At 38.5% G+C, this 17,190-nt stretch overlaps 1 protein-coding gene across 1 annotated transcript in view; it reads left to right on the plus strand.

Annotated features, from left to right (window-relative positions):
• The window catches only part of LOC101859389, a 62,318-nt gene that overhangs the window by 3,733 nt on the left and 41,395 nt on the right, over positions 1-17,190 (plus strand). The window contains exons 2-11 of the mRNA XM_035968353.1: positions 2,328-2,475; positions 2,962-3,105; positions 3,599-3,682; positions 4,958-5,010; positions 6,336-6,371; positions 11,214-11,369; positions 12,691-12,904; positions 14,118-14,406; positions 15,971-16,046; positions 16,802-16,844. Coding sequence (XP_035824246.1) covers positions 2,963-3,105; positions 3,599-3,682; positions 4,958-5,010; positions 6,336-6,371; positions 11,214-11,369; positions 12,691-12,904; positions 14,118-14,406; positions 15,971-16,046; positions 16,802-16,844 — 1,094 coding nt within the window. The 5' untranslated portion in view covers positions 2,328-2,475; position 2,962. The remainder of the gene's footprint in view (positions 1-2,327; positions 2,476-2,961; positions 3,106-3,598; positions 3,683-4,957; positions 5,011-6,335; positions 6,372-11,213; positions 11,370-12,690; positions 12,905-14,117; positions 14,407-15,970; positions 16,047-16,801; positions 16,845-17,190) is intronic.

Here is a 17,190-nt window from a genome sequence, read left to right on the forward strand (position 1 = left end):
GCCTGTGGCCGCGGACGGGACTTGAGGCTTACGCAGGCCTTCGATTAATCGAGTAAACTACAGCGCCACGCCGCGCAGTGACTCTGTGGGCGAGATCTCTCACTCTCCCCCTCTCTCTTTTTCTGACGTAAGTGGCTTCGCGGATTGCAAGCAGGGTGGGGATGATGAGGGGGCCTGACACGAGTGGCTTCGCAGATTGCTCGTTGCTGTGGACTTGAAGTTTAGACTAGACCAAGGAGGTTACAGTTTGCGCTAGACTCAACCTATCATGCTGGTGATTTGATTTGATGATTTGACCTAGTGATTTGAGGCTTGTGACTTGAACTAGGGGCTTGTGAGCACGAGCGGGTTTGCTACCGGGGTACAGCCCTACCAATTTGTCCTATAGTTTCAAACTTATTCATATGAATAAAATTATTCTTGTTGATAATTTTATAAAGGCACTGCTCGATTGAAATTATGACATTGTTCTTTTCTTCAAATTCAAATTGTCTTTATTGATTCCTCCTCCAACTCCAAAATGAAGGAAAAACAATCGTTCATCGAAAAGACTCTTCATTTAGATGTGGGCCTCGAAACTAGATTATGATTTATGTCTGTCCGTCTAGATCTAGACTTAGGCCATATAGATCTAGAAGAACCTAGGTTTACCCTGAGCCAAAAGGGTGCTGAAACTTTCCGAATTCACAAAAGATTTCCCCTACATGGTCTCTTTACTTCGTGACTTTGTTCCCGGTTACCGGGTCTGTATACAGTCCCATTTTTAAATGTCTGAATATTCAGATACTTCAGTTGTGGTTGGGGCAACGTTCCCAGACTATACTTCATTTGAAAATACATTCAAAAGATATTGCGAGAAAACAAGACTTCTCGACCTTGGCAGTAACCTATTTTGCATTTAGTCACCCAGCAAAAAACTAAAATCCTTCATGCAACCCCCCCCCCCCCCCCTTTCACACCTTACACTCACATATATGCACACTCACGAGTCACTCCATTCGCTTATTATCAACAAATCTTGAGAATGGAAACCGTTCAGAGAAATAGAGTTCAAGTTTATTTTCCCGAACGTTTGGAGAAATAGAGTCGGCCAAAATTTTGATAGTTTAGCCCTCCGAACAGTACATCTGCGTGTGTGCAGGTTTAAAGTCTAAAAGTAAGAATTTACCAAATTTAATATAGTTTAGATACGCTTAAATAATGGTGCATGACTAGTTTTTATAGTGTTCAAAGCAACCGATTGAGAAAGATAGACTCTGTGTGACGGTGGTAGTGTGATGGGATAGTTTTCAAGAGACTCACAATGAATAATGGGCCTTTGGAGAGATAATAATAATAATATATAACATTTATATAGCCCATTTCCAAAAAAGTAGCTCAATGCGCTTTACATTGGAATACTCATTTTCAAATCCTTTCTTTTCATGCAATATTATGCACACTCTTCTTACACGTACGTGCGCGGACTATTTTCATTTAGACACAGGCACAGAACGACTAATTTTTTTTTAAATATTAAAAAGTGTTCAGTTTTTAATTGTGAAGACTACATAACGTACTCCCATGTTTGGAAGGCTAGAAACCCACCTGTGCCTTTCGTCAGGGTCTTTGGGGATACCATAGATTTTGATTTTCTCCCCATTTTTGTTTGGCTGGCATTGTCAGTTTTAGATAAAGTGAGTTATTTCTTCCCATGCTATAATTATAATAATCTCTTGAAAACCACCCTGTCACACAGTGTCTAGCCTTTGCAATGCATCATTAATTTTAAATGCATCATTATTTGGAATGATTTATGAATCTATATTATATGAATAAATAATAAATTTGTATACTTTTGTAGACACAGAAGAAGTGCTGACATCACATGCAACATTAAAATGAAAGAGAAACCATGTCAACAGTTTTATTAACATGCTCATCATGATCTGGTGTAAGTTATTTTCTTTCAAGTCTTTGTGATACTGAGCTATGCTATGCCCACTCAGCACACTTAATGTTTCAGAGTAGACACTGCTTTCTCAAATAAATATATTCACTTCTGGAATAGGGGAATTACCTGTCTGTTTTTGGCAACTATACAACTGTTGTTTGTGTTAAAGTAAGGAACGCAAGTTTTTCATGAAACTTTCTGCATTGCAGACTTCCTGCCGGACCCAGAAATAAAAAAAATTGTCCAATGTTGACAGTGCTGAAATATCGAGGAAGGGGCTGTAAGAAGGATTTTTATGTCTTTACTCTTCTCTTTCAGTTACTGGGTTGCTGAGTTTTTTAAATGTCAGTTGTTCTTTAATATGTTGATGTTATTGAATACTTTTTCTTTTCAGGTTTTGCTGGACTGATATAAAAGTCCTAGGTAATAGATTTTGAGAGCTAATTCTACAATCAAGATACATTGAGAGAGTAAGTCTTGTGATGCCATACTGGTTCTGGAGTGTCACAAACTGTGTGAAAAAGTTTTGTACCAACGCCTAGGTATGAATTCTCTTTATGATTTGCCTTTTGTTTGAAAAAAAAAAGCTATCATTTTAATTTATTCAATTGGTATTAAGGACAGGTTTCACTGCTATTTCAATGGCTTGAAAGTTATTCGAAGAACTGAATACACACAATATGTACACACAATATGTCTGTGTAATTTTGGGTGGGATGACATACAAGTATAAAGGCTAGTTATCTCTGAATATTTGAAATTTGGCATTTTATAGAGAGTAAATATAATGTAAGAATATAATATTAATGTCAATGTCAAGCTCTTTAAATCACTTTGTTGCCTTATGTGTCTTTTAAGTTTAATGTCAACAGAGGTTTAAGGCAAAGATCCCTCTCCTGCTTGGTTTCATCTTTATTTAAAAATGTATGTTTTGTCTTTGATTATCAGAGTTTCCTAATCAGTCAATTTAGGGTATCAGATAAAATATTGAGATGAATGCCTTTGTAATAGAAAGAATTTCTCCCCAGAATGGCAAAGAAGGGTTCAGATACGAGTCCTGTTATCGATGACACTCTCATTAGCTATGACAGGCACACTTCAATTGTTTCTGAACAAACCTTGGCCTTTACCCCTGCTCCAATTGCAGCTTCAACGGCACACAAAGATAGAAGGTATAAACTAAATAAGGATGTATCTAATATCTGTGTTTGTTGAATTAATGTCATTTTGAAACTACCACAAAAGGCACATTTTATTTAATTTACAGCACCGAATAAGAAGTAAGATTCTGTTGGAGTTAAAAGTATACTATACTTTCAAAGACTGTTCTTTCTCACTCAGAGTTTCAAAGATTTGTGTCTGTGATTTTGTGGTTGGTGCTTCACGGTGCTCGTAGAAGACAGGAATTCAATTTCTGAGTGGGGAAAGCTTGTTTGGTTTGGGGTTTTTCGGGATAAATTCTGGTTGTTGTTTCCGTTTCCTCTCCTCTGTGTTATGGTTTTCTTTCTCCAGTTGAATAGTTGAATGTGTATATTCTCAGTACATGTGTGTGCAGTTTTGTCCACTGTCATTTTCCCGTGGAAGAATGCAAAGATGTTACTAATGATATGCTTGTAATGTAAGTTATATAATTATTCTATAAAATGCTTTTTTTTTACATTTCAGACGAAAGCAAGATGTGATGGTTGATTATGGTGGGTCTTTCATCAACAATACCAAACTGGACTCACCTGAGGAAGGGAGGGGGAGGTAAGAACAAGACATACCTCCATGCACACCCCTGTCAATATTTTGTGCTTGTGGTGATAGTTATTGTAATTGTAGTCTTCGGTACTGTCTTTTTTGGCAGAGCTTGGAAGGTGGGCGGTTGGAGAGTGCTCTGGTGCGTTTTGCTCCTTTCCTATCAAACATCTGTCGGCCTTATCTCCCCTTTCGTCTTTTTTTATGTTTGTTACTCTCTTGTAACAACACCTCTAATCTTCTGGCGCTCATATGACCTTATGCAGTTGCGAGCGCCGTAAAACCTCTACTAAAAAAAAGAGCTTGGAAGTTAGTATTGTGTGTGGAGCAAAAATGAGTAAGCTTCAAGTTGAGTTCGTCTGTGTCATGCCACTAACAGGGCAGGTGCTTTACATTGTCAGTTTCTGTAAATTTCCTAGATGTCTTCAACATTATATATATATATTGTAAAGTTCAAATGTAAAAGTTGTTGTTTGGGTGGTTGGCGTTTGCTCTGGTATGGTTTGCTTCCTCTTTCCTATCAAACATCTATCGTCTTTATTCCCCCCCCCTTCTTTTTATGTTTGTTACTCTCTTGTAACTCCTCTAATCTTCTGGTGCTCATATGACCTTATGCAGTTGCGAGTGCCATAAAACCTCTACTATAACAAACAAAAGCTGTTGTGAACTCTGTCCCTTTTAACTGGTCTGAGGTGGAGCTGAGTTTAGGGTCGTGAGTAGGTCCAGATGGTTTTGATTTACAGCTTCAGTCTTGGCTAGAAAGTTTTACTTTTTTGCTAAGAATGAAGTTAAAAAGGCACTGACTGTTTTGGGAGGATATCTGATTGTAATGCTGTGTTTGGTTTCTTTTAAGGACAGGCGGGCTAACCCAGATTTCGGGGGTTTCCAGAAATCTTGATCTACACCCAAAAGTGGGCATTGCCCTACCTATAGGAGAAGTTTGGTTTCAGTGGTGTGTATATTAGCTTGGTTATAGACAAAACTCTCCTTGTCTTTTAAAGAAACTGAACAAGGGGCAAAAACTTTACCTTCGATTTTCTCAAAACAGCATTTTTCGGGATAGCCCCCTTGTGCTTAAAAGCGACCATATAAAATTGAGACTCAAGAAAGGTAGTTTACTTGCTACATTACATATTTTGATTGCGGTCAGCTGTACAATGGATGTGACAAATTTTTTTGCAGTGGCTCTACAAAACACCCTTTTCTAGAATAATGTTAAACGTGTGCAGATTACCTTTGTGAAACACGCGACTGACAATTTTTTTTTGTCCTTATTAATTTTAGTTCCAGTGATGATAGATCATCTCTTGGGCTTCTCCCTAGCAAGTACCTCGAAGGTAAGTTCATTGATTATATATAAGTGCATAAAATGTTTTGAACAATTTTGTTAAAACATTTACCTACTGCTGCATCTTGTGCTTTTCTTCTTTCTTTTTTACACTTATTCGTTTGACTTTGTAATGACATTTATTAATCTGAATCAGTGTGAAATCATCTGTTGGACAGTTTCCAATGCTTAGCATATGTGAAAACTGTTGCATCATTTGTCAAAATTACTTTCTTCAGAACAACGAAATATGCAGGTATTTTTCTAGAACACAGCTTAGGTGTGTGTCATCGCGGTGAAATCAGGCGCTCTTCAAAATAATGAATCAGGAGAAATGGACATTTTTCTGGCAGTTGGGCAATTTTAAATCTTTTTTTTTTTTAACTCAGCACCTCCTATTGCCATTCAAAAATACATTTCTGTGTGGATTTTACTGAAAAACTTATACATAAGGCAGAAAAAATGTAAATTTGCAATTTCGAAGGACACTCAAGCTTTGGAATTCCCAGAACTTTGACAGCCATTTTCATGCTAATTTTACTCGTGACTCCAGGCGACCCCCACCTTCCTCAATTGCAAATATCTTGACTTTTGTATTTTTTTCTCCAAAAGCAAGACCATTAAACAAGCTTTAACTCTTTATCTCCGTGGGGGGGGTAGACCCACAATGCAGGGACCCGTTTTTGGTACTACTAAAAATGACGGAAACGTCACTAAATTGGGCATTAAATCAAAACAAGTGAACCTATTTCGATAGTTCTTCATCTAAGGAATGAAATCCCGCTAATAGAGGCCTGTGCCGAAAAGTAATTTGACGTCGAAGTCGTCGTAAAGGAATGTGCCCGAGCCACTGTCAGCGGCTCACCAACACAGCAGTTCCGACCTCGAGCCGCTAGGAGCGGCTTGCCGGAGATAAAGAGTTAAAAAGATACTAATGTAACTCCATTGGCCCAATAATTCATGAGTACCTGATTCCACCATATCATAAAACATAATATGTCTTATATTTTATAAGACAGCAAAGAACCTTCTCTCATTATCATAAATGTGGGTGGTTGGCGGGTGCTCTGGTGTGGTTTGCTTCTTCTTTCCTATCGAACATCTATCGTCTTTATCTCCCCTCCTTCTTTTTTATGTTTGTTACTCTCTTGTAACACCTCTAATCTTCTGGCACTCATATGACCTTATGCAGTTGTTAGCGCCTTAAAACCTCTACCAAAACTTTTTGAAATGTCCCTTTTGTTTTGCTCAATGTGCGTTACCATGTTGATCTGCCGTGGAAGCTGACTGAGAATGAATACTCACGTTTACTTATCTGTGAACTGTTTTGTGTAGATGTAGAAACAGATCTTCTTCGGAAGGAAAGTGTCTGTGAGTATCCTGCTCGGTGTTTCCTTCATTTGTGTTGTGTCAAAAATAGTTTTCTTAATGGTGTTCCTGTTGGTCTTTTTTATTCATGGGTACAGGTTTTTCCTTGGTGTGTGTGTGTTTGGGGGGGAAGTGCTCACAGTAGATGATAAATGAGAACTTCTATAAATTACGTTGTGTTACACAGCATTTGCTCTGTTTTTCATTGGTCTACAAATCATTTGGAGTCTATTAAGTAGAACTGGGTTGTGCTTTGTGCACCACGAAATCATAGTATCGACTGATGTTATTTCATTGTTTGCTTTTTGAAATTCTGTGATATAGTTTGATGTACACATTCAGTCAAATGGCTTTTTTGTGTGTGTGTGTGTGTGTGGTTTTCTTCAAACAAAACTTCCCTGAGGAAAAAAATGTCAATTTATTACAGGACAAAAATTATTTGTTTCTTTTGTGCTAAAATTTGCTGAAAAATTAATTCTTCTGAGAGTTGAGAACTAACTGCTTGATGCATTCACACTCTCTTATTTTGGGTCATGCTTGCTGTGCTTAAAGTAATTCCACGACATGTTGATTCATAAAGGTACTTGATTTTCGTTTTGTGGAGGCGTTATTGAAAGGCTGGAATTTAGAGAAATTGCAAACATCTTCATCTTGTACTCTTAGTTGATGTCCCTTCCAGCAAGAAAAATTTTTCCCGACATTTGTTTAAAAAAAACGCACAAAAAACAAGTGGTATGGAAATAAAGCCTTTTTTTTTAAAGCTTCGTCTGTAATACTTGAACAAGACCAAGTTTCCTCAACTGTATGCACATTGTGCCCAACTCCAAGGTTATTTTTTCTTCATGTAAAACTTGTGTGTGCTGGTCCCCTTTTGTTCAAAAAGTTTCTTAACCCTATCCGTACGCCCTGGGGTCTTTTTGTATCCCCGAGGTTGTATTCTTCACATTTTAGAATACTTCTAGTACGAATATCTATTTGAAAACTTTCAGTATTTCTCCAAAAATAATTTTGACAGACTGCTATGCAAAACATACGGATCGGATTAACGAGTAAATTTCCTCTTTGGAAAGTGGTGGCACAGAGTTCCCCACGTCGTGTGGATACAATAGTAAAACACGCCATACGGATAAGGTTAACTCAGTACATCGAGGTAGAGGGACAGAAGTCCATTGTTACAAATGGGGAAATTAATTGTCACTATTCAAGTTGCCAACGTGGGAAAGCTATTTCTGTTTCTTTAACCTATCCGTACGTCATGTTTTACTATGGTATCCATACGACGTGGGGAACTCTGTGCCACCACTTTCCAAAGAGGAAATTTACTCATTAATCCAATCCGTACGCTTTGCATAGCAGTCTGTCAAAATGATTTTTTGAGAAATACTGAAAGTTTCAAAGAGATCTTCAAACTAGAAGTATTCTAAAATGTGAAGAATACAACCCCTGGGGTACAAACTGACCCCAGGGCGTACGGAGAGGGTTAAATACTTTCTGTTTGTGGTGCAAAACATGCTGAGCTGATTAGTTGTAGTTTGCACTTAGACTAGTAGAGTGTTTGCATGCTTTAGTTCGAGGTGTTAGAGAGGTCGGTGTGTGGTCTTGAGCACTAGTGGGTGGCAATCAGTCAAATTATGTTAAGCTCCTGCAATTTCTCTTGTACACCATTCCTTTTTTTCTCTATTTTCACCCGCCGTCTTTAATTTTCATGTCGAACGTGTACAGTGGTTGTAATCTATTAGTTTGCAAAAGGAATTTCCTCGCTCTTTAAAAAGATGTACATGTCCATCTGTCGTTTGCATTTTGCCGTTGTGCCTCGTCCTAACAATGCATGACTTGAATTGTGTCAGTGTTGTATCTTTTCCTCACATTTTCACTTCTTGACCATTATTGGTGGCTGGGCTACTGCTGTTTGATTTGATGTAATATAATATAGTCTGGGCCTTTTTATTTTTACCCATCATTTCTATTGGTATGTTTTGTTTTTTAAAATGTGGGTTGTATTGTTGTAATAGTATTTGTGTCATGACTTGGTGGAATCAGGCACTCATCAATTGTTGTGCATATGTGTGTGTGCCTAGAGTAAGATACCAAAAGTCGGATTTTGACCATTTTGAGTTAAGGGTTGTACCTTATAAAAAATTCAATGCTGAACACAGAGGTTTTTTAACTGTTTTAAATATTTCAAGTAGTTTTTTAGATTATATTGCACATTTTGCGAGGTAGGGTATAAAAATTTGATTTTGAGAAAATGAGCTTCTAAGTTTCACAAACGTGAGAATACATGCAAGCTTTAAAAAAAAACACGATTTTTTACCTGTATTTATTCATGGAAAATTCATTTCCAATTTGGCTTTCAGTTAACATCGATATCATGAATGGAATTCAATGGTAACACATAGCAGGGAAGAGAAAACGTGCTTCAACAATAGATTTTAACACTTGTTAAAAGCAGTTTTCATTATTTGTTTTTTTTATACCCTTGCCTCAAAATAATTCAAAATAAAACATTTAGAAGTCATATCAGTGAAAACCGTTTGAGCACATTGTAAAAAAAATGTTGGATCTATCATTTTTTTAATGGAAACACATTTATTTCGGTCAAAAAAGTGATTTTTGTCATTATCATCCTGTAGCTCGAAACAGTCTGGGCCGACTTTTGGTACCTTTCTCTAGGTGCACACACATATAGAGTTATTGGTATATTAAGGTTTGTTCTTTTGTCTTGCTTTTGTTAAGAAAAAGTACCCATACATCTTGAACACAAGTCGAAATATTTGTGATTGAAAGAGATGGGGGGTCATCTGGTGTCAGCGAGAAAATCTCCACCGAAGTACGCTGATTTCCAAAGCTGTAGTGTCCTTGACAACTGTACATTTACAATTTTTTTGCTTTTGATCAATGTTTTTTAGTCAAATCGACAACGAAATGTGTTCTTAAATGGATACAAAAGGTGTTACGCTCAAAGAAAAAATTTTGGGGGTAGGGTGGGGGGGGGGGGGATTTGCCCAATGGCCAGGATAATTCCAGTTTCTTTGGTTTGATTATATTTTGACGAGGGCCAGATTTCACCAGGATGCTTCACATTTGTGTTGCCTTGCTGAGGGGTAGAACTCGAGCCGTTCTTGCTTACAACTCAACTTCACTGTACTTCCTAACTATTTTTATCTGTTTTGATCGTTCATATGTGTACAATGTTTCTTGGTTTTATTTTATAATATTTTTTTTTAATGTTGTAAATTTTTGCGAATATCCAAAAGCCAGGTTTGCTGGAATTTTTACAAATTTTCAGAAAAACGTGTAGTTCAACGAATGGCTGATGTTAAATTTCTCGCTCTCAGACTTTCTTTTATTTAATATGGAGACTTCCATGAATGATATTTTGCACTGACCTAAGCAACAGTCCAGACATGTCACTTAGTTTCGTATATAGAGTTACAGGTGTAGAGATCTTGTGCAATTCAATATGGTGCTAAGTAACATCAATAGTTTTCTGGTTCACAGAGGAATTTGGGCTTCTATCACTAAATTCTCTTACCCAATGATAAGCTGGGCTAAATGAACAAGCAGATTCTCCACACAAATACTCTGCAACTTGTTATGATTATATCTTGGCGATTTGCCAAATTTACGGTGCATAAAGATGGTAAAATGGATGTTTTCTTTTGCGAATTTCATGTTTTTCCTCTGAGCGTTAACTTTCACTTGTTTGTGATATCATAAAATAATCGTTTGACATCAATTAAAACTCTTATGGTTGTTTGTTGGGGTTTTTTTGGTAAGTGTTTTACGGCGCTCGTAACTGCATAAGTTTATATGAGCACGAGGGACACACCAAACATTTTCAGTTGGTAGGAAATTTTGAATTTTGCCCAGGTGGCGGCTAAAGCCTACTCTTATCGATTTTAGACCACCAAGGGGTCTTTATGGTGCGCAACGTGCACACGGGACCTCCGAGATTTTTCGCCCTTGTTCGAGAAAGCTAGGTGTAGATCTTTCCTATCAGAAGATCAGGGGTGTGGCTGAAAGACAGCAGTAAGGAGCCAAGGAGTAGCAGTTACTGCAGAAAGAGGAGGGGGCAAAGGAGATGGGGGGGGGAGGGGGCAGAAAGCGGAGACGAAAGCAGACGATAGAACATTGCTAATGAGCTGGAAAGGAGACAATTTTGGAGAAGAAAATTTTTCCGTCACTACCCGGTTGGTTTTAGAATAGACATGTTGTAGATTTAATTATGTGTATTGCTTTTATGATTCAGGTCAATATCTTAGCTGTTAGATGTCGACTTCCTTTACTTTCAGAACCAGCTATTTGAGGATATTATATTCAAAGAAAACATAACAATGGCAAATTAACGAACAAATGATACATCTTTAGGCATGAAGCAAATGATTACTAGGACAATTATAACTGTACATGGGGTTCAGATGCGCAAAATCAACGATTACTGGTGGATGAGATGAATTTATGTGCACAACAATTGACAGTGTAGTGTGGAGATCAGGCTGAACATTTTGGAACGCAGTATAATAGGGTTTGATAAGAAATAAAAATACCAGGTGAATGACCTAATTTCTAACACATTTTTAACGTTCTGTGATGAGCGTAAAATCTTACTTAAACCAAAACTAGAGGAATTTGTTTTTGACCACATTACACTCTTCTTGCCTTTTCATCTCCTAACTCAAAAGTAGTTGTGCCGACGCCTAGGACCTTTCTCCAGGCACACTTACATTTGTGTCTCCGACTGTTTCTATTTTCAAGGGTGTTCAATGCATTTCATTCAGAAGGATGATCACCAGTGTAAGAAACGCTTGGCTTATTCGCTCTTTCTTTCTGTGTATCTGAAAGGTATGTCAGCCAGCCTGTTGCCCATGGACCCGGTCCCCGAGACTCTCAGTGTGGACGACAGTGAAGGAGGGAGGCACCTGATAGACTCAGGGTCCTCACGGGAGCAGACGTCAGACTCACGGGAGTTGTTCTCCACTGTGAAAAAATGCCCACAATGTAAGGGAAAGTTCTGATGTGTGGATTTAGAAGCTAGACTTTGAAATAATTTTTGATGCTGTAGTATGTTCTTTATGTACACATCAGTAAAATATGATCCTCGAGGTTCAGATTTCTTTGTGGTTTTTTTTTGGTCTTTCTTTTAGTTACCACCAATCTTTTGATCTCAGAAAAGTTGCTATGTGGGTGGTTGGTGGGTGCTCTGGTGTGGTTTGCTCCTTCTTTCCTATCAAACATATATCGTCCTGATCTCTCCTTTTTGTTTTGTGTTTGTTACTCTCTTCACTTGTAACACCTTTGATTTTCGGCATTTATATGACCTTATTGTGTTGCAAGTGCTGTAAAACTCTTACTAAAACTTAAAAAAGACTTTGAAATATTTTTTGAACCTCTAGTATGTTCTTAATGTACACATCAGCAGTAAAATATGATCCTTTAGGTTCAGATTTCTTTGGGTTTTTTGGGGGTTTTTCCTTTAGTTATCACCAATCTTTTGATCTTGAAAAAAGTTGCTATGTTTGGTGACAATGCATTATTGTGATTACTTTTAGTTCAATATTGGTTTGTCATACAGCTCTGCTTATCTGTCTGTTATGTTTCTCTTCATCTTTTCACATTTCTTGCAGTTCCACAGTTGTGAACGCTGTAAAACTTACAAAACTGACACTTACATTTCTTGGAGCACTATAAGTATGTGGCTGCTATTCTTATTTGCCTGTTGTTATGTGAACTTTATGTGAATAGATGAATCTGAACAAAAATTTTTCCCCGCTCAACTGACTGAAGTGTCTTTAGGCCATTCTCAAAGGGGGGACATTTCTTGTTCTTATGCTTTGTAGAATTGTAAATGGGCTGATTCAACAATGTCATGCTCATAACTGTGCTTGAACTACAACAGGGAACTGCTGCTTTTTCTTTCCTAATCCTTACTATCGTCATTTTCCTCTACTTCTTTCATATGTTTGTCACACTCTTGTGACCCACTATTTCCGGGATGCCTTGAAAGTCAAAACAGACTTAATGCTGTTGAAGCTAGAGAGGGGAGCAAAGTAAGCCCGATTCCCTGCAAAGACTTCTCTGTTGACATCCATCCCTTGGCGCTCATATGACCGTATGCAGTTGCGAGCGCCTTAAAACTTCTACTAAAACAAAATAAACATGACACTTACAATTCTTGAAGCACTATAAGTATGTGGCTGCTGTTCTTATTTGCCTGTTGTTATTTGAACTTTATGTTTACAGATGAATGTGAACAAAGTTTTTTTTTAAACAAACTGTTGGGTTTGGTGTGTCTCTGACACTACCGTTGATTGTCTTCCAGTTGCTGGAGCTGCAGGGACCAACCAGCGCCGGCCCCAGGCTCTCTTCCAGAGCGTGGCAGAGGAGAATGAGTTCAGTCTCACAGAGGAGGAGAACAAAGGGGCTGATCACAGCAAGCCGGGCCCTCATGACTCTCACGACAAGCAGGGACAGCAAGACAAGCAGGACTTTACAGATTCTGGCATGGGTCAGACCCAGTTCACAGCCACCCACAGGTTTGTAATTGTCGAGAAAAATAATTTTGTTTCCCCGCTTTTCTTTTCAAATACCCAAATGCATCTGATAAAAATTTAAGTTTTTTTTTTTCTTCTTTGCATTCCCCTGCTAGATCTCAGAGTAATTCGGTTGGCGGGTGCTTTGGTGTGGTTTGCTCCTTCTTTCCTATAAAAAATCTATTGTCTCTATCTCCCCTCCTTCTTTTTTGTGTTTGTTACTCTCTTGTAACACCTCTAATCTTCGGCACTTATATGATCTTATTGTGTTGCAAGTGTTGTAGAACTCTTACTAAAACTAAGAGTTATTCGACTGCTAGCTCTTTAACCTGCAGTTCAACTGATTTTTACTACTCCATGTGGCACTTTGCCTTCAGGCAGCCTTATTCCAATTTTGAACGTACTCTACGTATGTTTTTATACTGACTTGGAGAATTTTCTGTTTTGGTTTGAATTAATTTGGAATTTTGCCTGGACGTTGGCCGAAGCCGACTCTTTATCAGTTTTAGGAACAAAAAGAGATCTCCAAAATTTATTGCTCTTATCGGAGAAGGCTAGGTGTTCTGTCTTAAAATGAGGGGTGTGACTGAAAGACAGCAATAAGGAAGAGCCTTGAGTAAAGGAGATTGGAGCCCAGAAGAGGTCAGGGGTGGGGGAAGAAAGTGGAGATTTTAAAAAAAGATGAGAGAACAGGATAGGAGACAACAGGAGAACATTTTTTTCATGGCTGTCAGGTTTCAATCCCAGGACCTTTTGAATGAGAGGCAGCACTGCACCTCTAGACCATGAAATCCCTTAAGTTAGTTTGTGATTTCTTGATGGTGTATATGTTTTCGTATTTAGAAACCAACCGACTTACCAAGACCAGAGATTTTTCAATTGATTTTATCCTTTATAGGTTGCATGTGACTTTCTGTTGTTTCTTGTTGTTGTTGTTTTCAAATCCCTTTAGCTGTGAGCATTTCGCTCTTGGCAGCGCAATGCTCCTACATGTCCTTGTCATCTGGTCAACGCAAGAGTAGAGCACGCTTTGTAAGTCTGTAGGTGTGTGTAGAAGCCTGCATCAAAGAACTGCCAGGTTTGGGCAGAGAAGGAGAAGATGTTCAACAGTCTCCTCGTGGTTGTCACAGTGTCTGCAATGGGGTTCCCACATGGGGTTAATGTGACTTTCTGTATCTGAAGCAATTTGATTCTAGTCTTTTTCCCTCTGGTTCAGGTCGTCATCGTCTGTGTCCAAGTCCTCCATGGGCAGCAGCCTCCAAGGGCAGAGTACCATGATGGCAACTGTCTCCAGCAACACACTGACCGCTTCTGCCAGCCATTCTGACCACATGACCACTGGATCACTGACCTTGACTGATGGAGGAGAAATCAGGAGGGACCAGGGAGAAGTCAGGAGGGATCACACTTTGACTGCCCCAATGGCCAACTCGGTCCAAAGTCTGGAGGAAAGGTCCACTGTGCCCTTTGACCCAGAAGAAGAAGCAGACCACACATTGCACCAGGTCATTAGGATTTTTGTGTGTGTGTGTGTGTGTTTTAATAGAAGTTAAGACTTTTACTAGGAGTAATTTAGATCATCATTTCTGGATCCATGGCAACAACAGATCTGTCCTGAGGTGATGCAAATGGTTCACCTTCTAAACAAAATGTGAAGAAAAACATATATTCCATGAAGAACAATTTGGACTTCGGAAGATTCAGACCCCAACCCTTCGCATGTTGATATGGTTGCTTTTGAGGACAAGCGGGCTAACCCAGATTTCAGGGGTTTCCAGAAATCTAGACTTATACCAAAAGTGGGCGTTGCCCTACCTATAGGAGAAGTTTGGTTTCCTTGGTGTGTATATTTGTTTGGTTACAGAGAAAACTTTCCTTGTCTTTTAAAGAAACTGAACAAGGGGCAAACATTTTACCTTCGATTTTCTCAAAACAGCATTTTTCGGGATAGCCGCCATGTGCTTAAAAGCAGCCATATGTTAGTACTTCTGGTGAGAGCGAGGAAAGTTTGCCCATATTTTCTTTTTTGGACAATGCTAGTTAGCGACAGCACAGCTTGAAGGAAGAATATTTCAAATATCGTCACATGCAAGTTAGCGGGACGTTTTTGTCCATCTGCTTCCCCAGTTTGCCTATCAAACCAAATTCCATGTTGGATGAAGATAAATGTATATATTGAGGAAGATTAGAAAGTAAAGCTGTTCCCGTGTCCGATCCGGACATTGGGGATTGCCTTGTTAGTGAGACAACTTCCTGGGCCTTCGGCATATTGTGGTAGGGTGGTGAGAAAGATTTTGGTTTCTAAAATGAAGATATTACTTTTAATTCTTATGTAAAAGACCGGACCATGAAATTCTATTGAGACAGATCCCAAGGCACTTTTCGGGTACTTGAATATGAGTCTTATGTGCTAATTCAGGCTGTCTGGGTTGTAAATTTTTGTTCGTTTTCATCTGTCGTTTCAGTGGGAAGAATTTATTACATACATACAGTGGAATATGAGAAACTGTCAAGTTTTGTTTGGTTTCGCTAGTTTTCTTCTTCTTTTTTTTTTTTTTTTTTTTTTTTTTTTTTTTTTTTTGGTTTAGAGATGCACAAATAGAAGAGAAGTAAAATTGAGGGATTTTATTTTACTTTGGTTTATTGGTGATGTTTTGGGATTAACCTTGTTAATCGGTTTTAACGAACTCCACTGTTTATACAGTCAAACCTGTTCTAATGGCCATCTGTCCAAGACAATCACATGTACAAACGACCATTTCCCACTTCCCCTTTTGCATTTTTTCTTCTGTCTTAGAGGACCGCCTATCTCAGATTGTGACTTTTCTTCTTAACAGTGGGTGGTCATCTTGAACAGGACCGACCATATGTTCTGGCAACGTGCTCCTCACTGCGAATTTTGAACAAACACCACACATGACCGGTTCTAAAAAAAAGCATACCCTCAAAATACTTTTAATAGTTTTTCTGCTGTGGCTGCATTGTTGACTGCTGACTTTCCTGGTCTTTTACTCCCTTGGGGAGGGCACAACTGGCAGGTCATTTAACTTGTTTTCTTCATGCCCTCAGGTTGCTCTGGAGGCTGAGGATTTGGAAGAACTGGAGGCGTTCTCAGACTTTGAGGAGGACGCAATGTTTGATGAAGGTTTGCTCCCTATGGGGTTGTTGGTTGTTTGTTTTTTTGGTTTGGTTTTGGGTTTTTTTGTGTGTATATTAAAGTTGCAGACTGCATATTGGACTCTTCTGATTTTCTTACCACATACATGCCGGCACGCACATACGATCGTACAAGACACAATATTCCATTTCTTAAATGTGACGTCAGTATCTGTATCTCGTCTACATGTATTTTGACAATGAAATTAAATACTCTGGTGCTCACAGTGAGGTCCAGTAGGTGGTTGGCGGGTGCTCTGGTGTGGTTTGCTCCAGTCCTATCAAAGTCTATCGTCTTTATCTCCCCCCCCCCTTTTTTTTTTTGTGTTTGTTACTCACTTGTAAAACCTCTAATCTTCGGCACTTATTTGACCTTATTGTGTTGCAAGTGCCGTAAAACTCTTACTAAAACTAAAACTAAAAGGTTGGGGTCCAGTGTGATCTCCTTCCCGTCTTTGACCTTGGTGAACTGATACAAATTTACTAATATGTTTTTCGTTTAGAACGATTTGAGTCTTAATTCCTGTAAATACACTTTTCCTGACTTTCAAATGTGCCTGATTTTAAACTTTTAAAAGTGAGTAGATCTATGGGGTTTTTTCTCTTTTATTTCACTAGTTATTTTAAAGAGCCTGTTGCACCAAGTTTTTATCATTACGTTTCGAAGTTCCAAAGAGATGTCTTCTAGTGCACAGGTGAAGAAAGCTAATAGTGAGTCTTTACATTTTGTTTACTTCTCAACAGATGTGGCTGTAGTGCCTCCAAGTTTTCCTGAAAATGGCATCAGGTACGTGTCTGTATGAAACACATTTGTTTGTCCTAGTTATTTTGTAATAGTGACATCCTTTACTTTAGATGTTTCAAAGTGAAGCTATGTATTCTTTGAACTAAAAAAGAAAAAAGGTTCTGTGATTAGAACGCTGCCCAGCAATAACATCAGCTATTGTGGAGTGTATTTTCTGTATGTTATGTCCTCTACTGGTGGGTTATCACTTTTAAGAATGTGGGTGGTTGGCGGGAGCTGTGGTGCGGTTTGCTTCTTCTTTCCTATGAATGAAACATCCATCGTCCTTATCTCCCCTTCTTCTTTTTTGTGTTTGTTACACTCTTGTAACACCTCTAATCTTCTGACG

Source organism: Aplysia californica, unplaced genomic scaffold, assembly GCF_000002075.1.
Source record: "Aplysia californica isolate F4 #8 unplaced genomic scaffold, AplCal3.0 scaffold00053, whole genome shotgun sequence".
NCBI lineage: Eukaryota > Metazoa > Mollusca > Gastropoda > Aplysiida > Aplysiidae > Aplysia > Aplysia californica.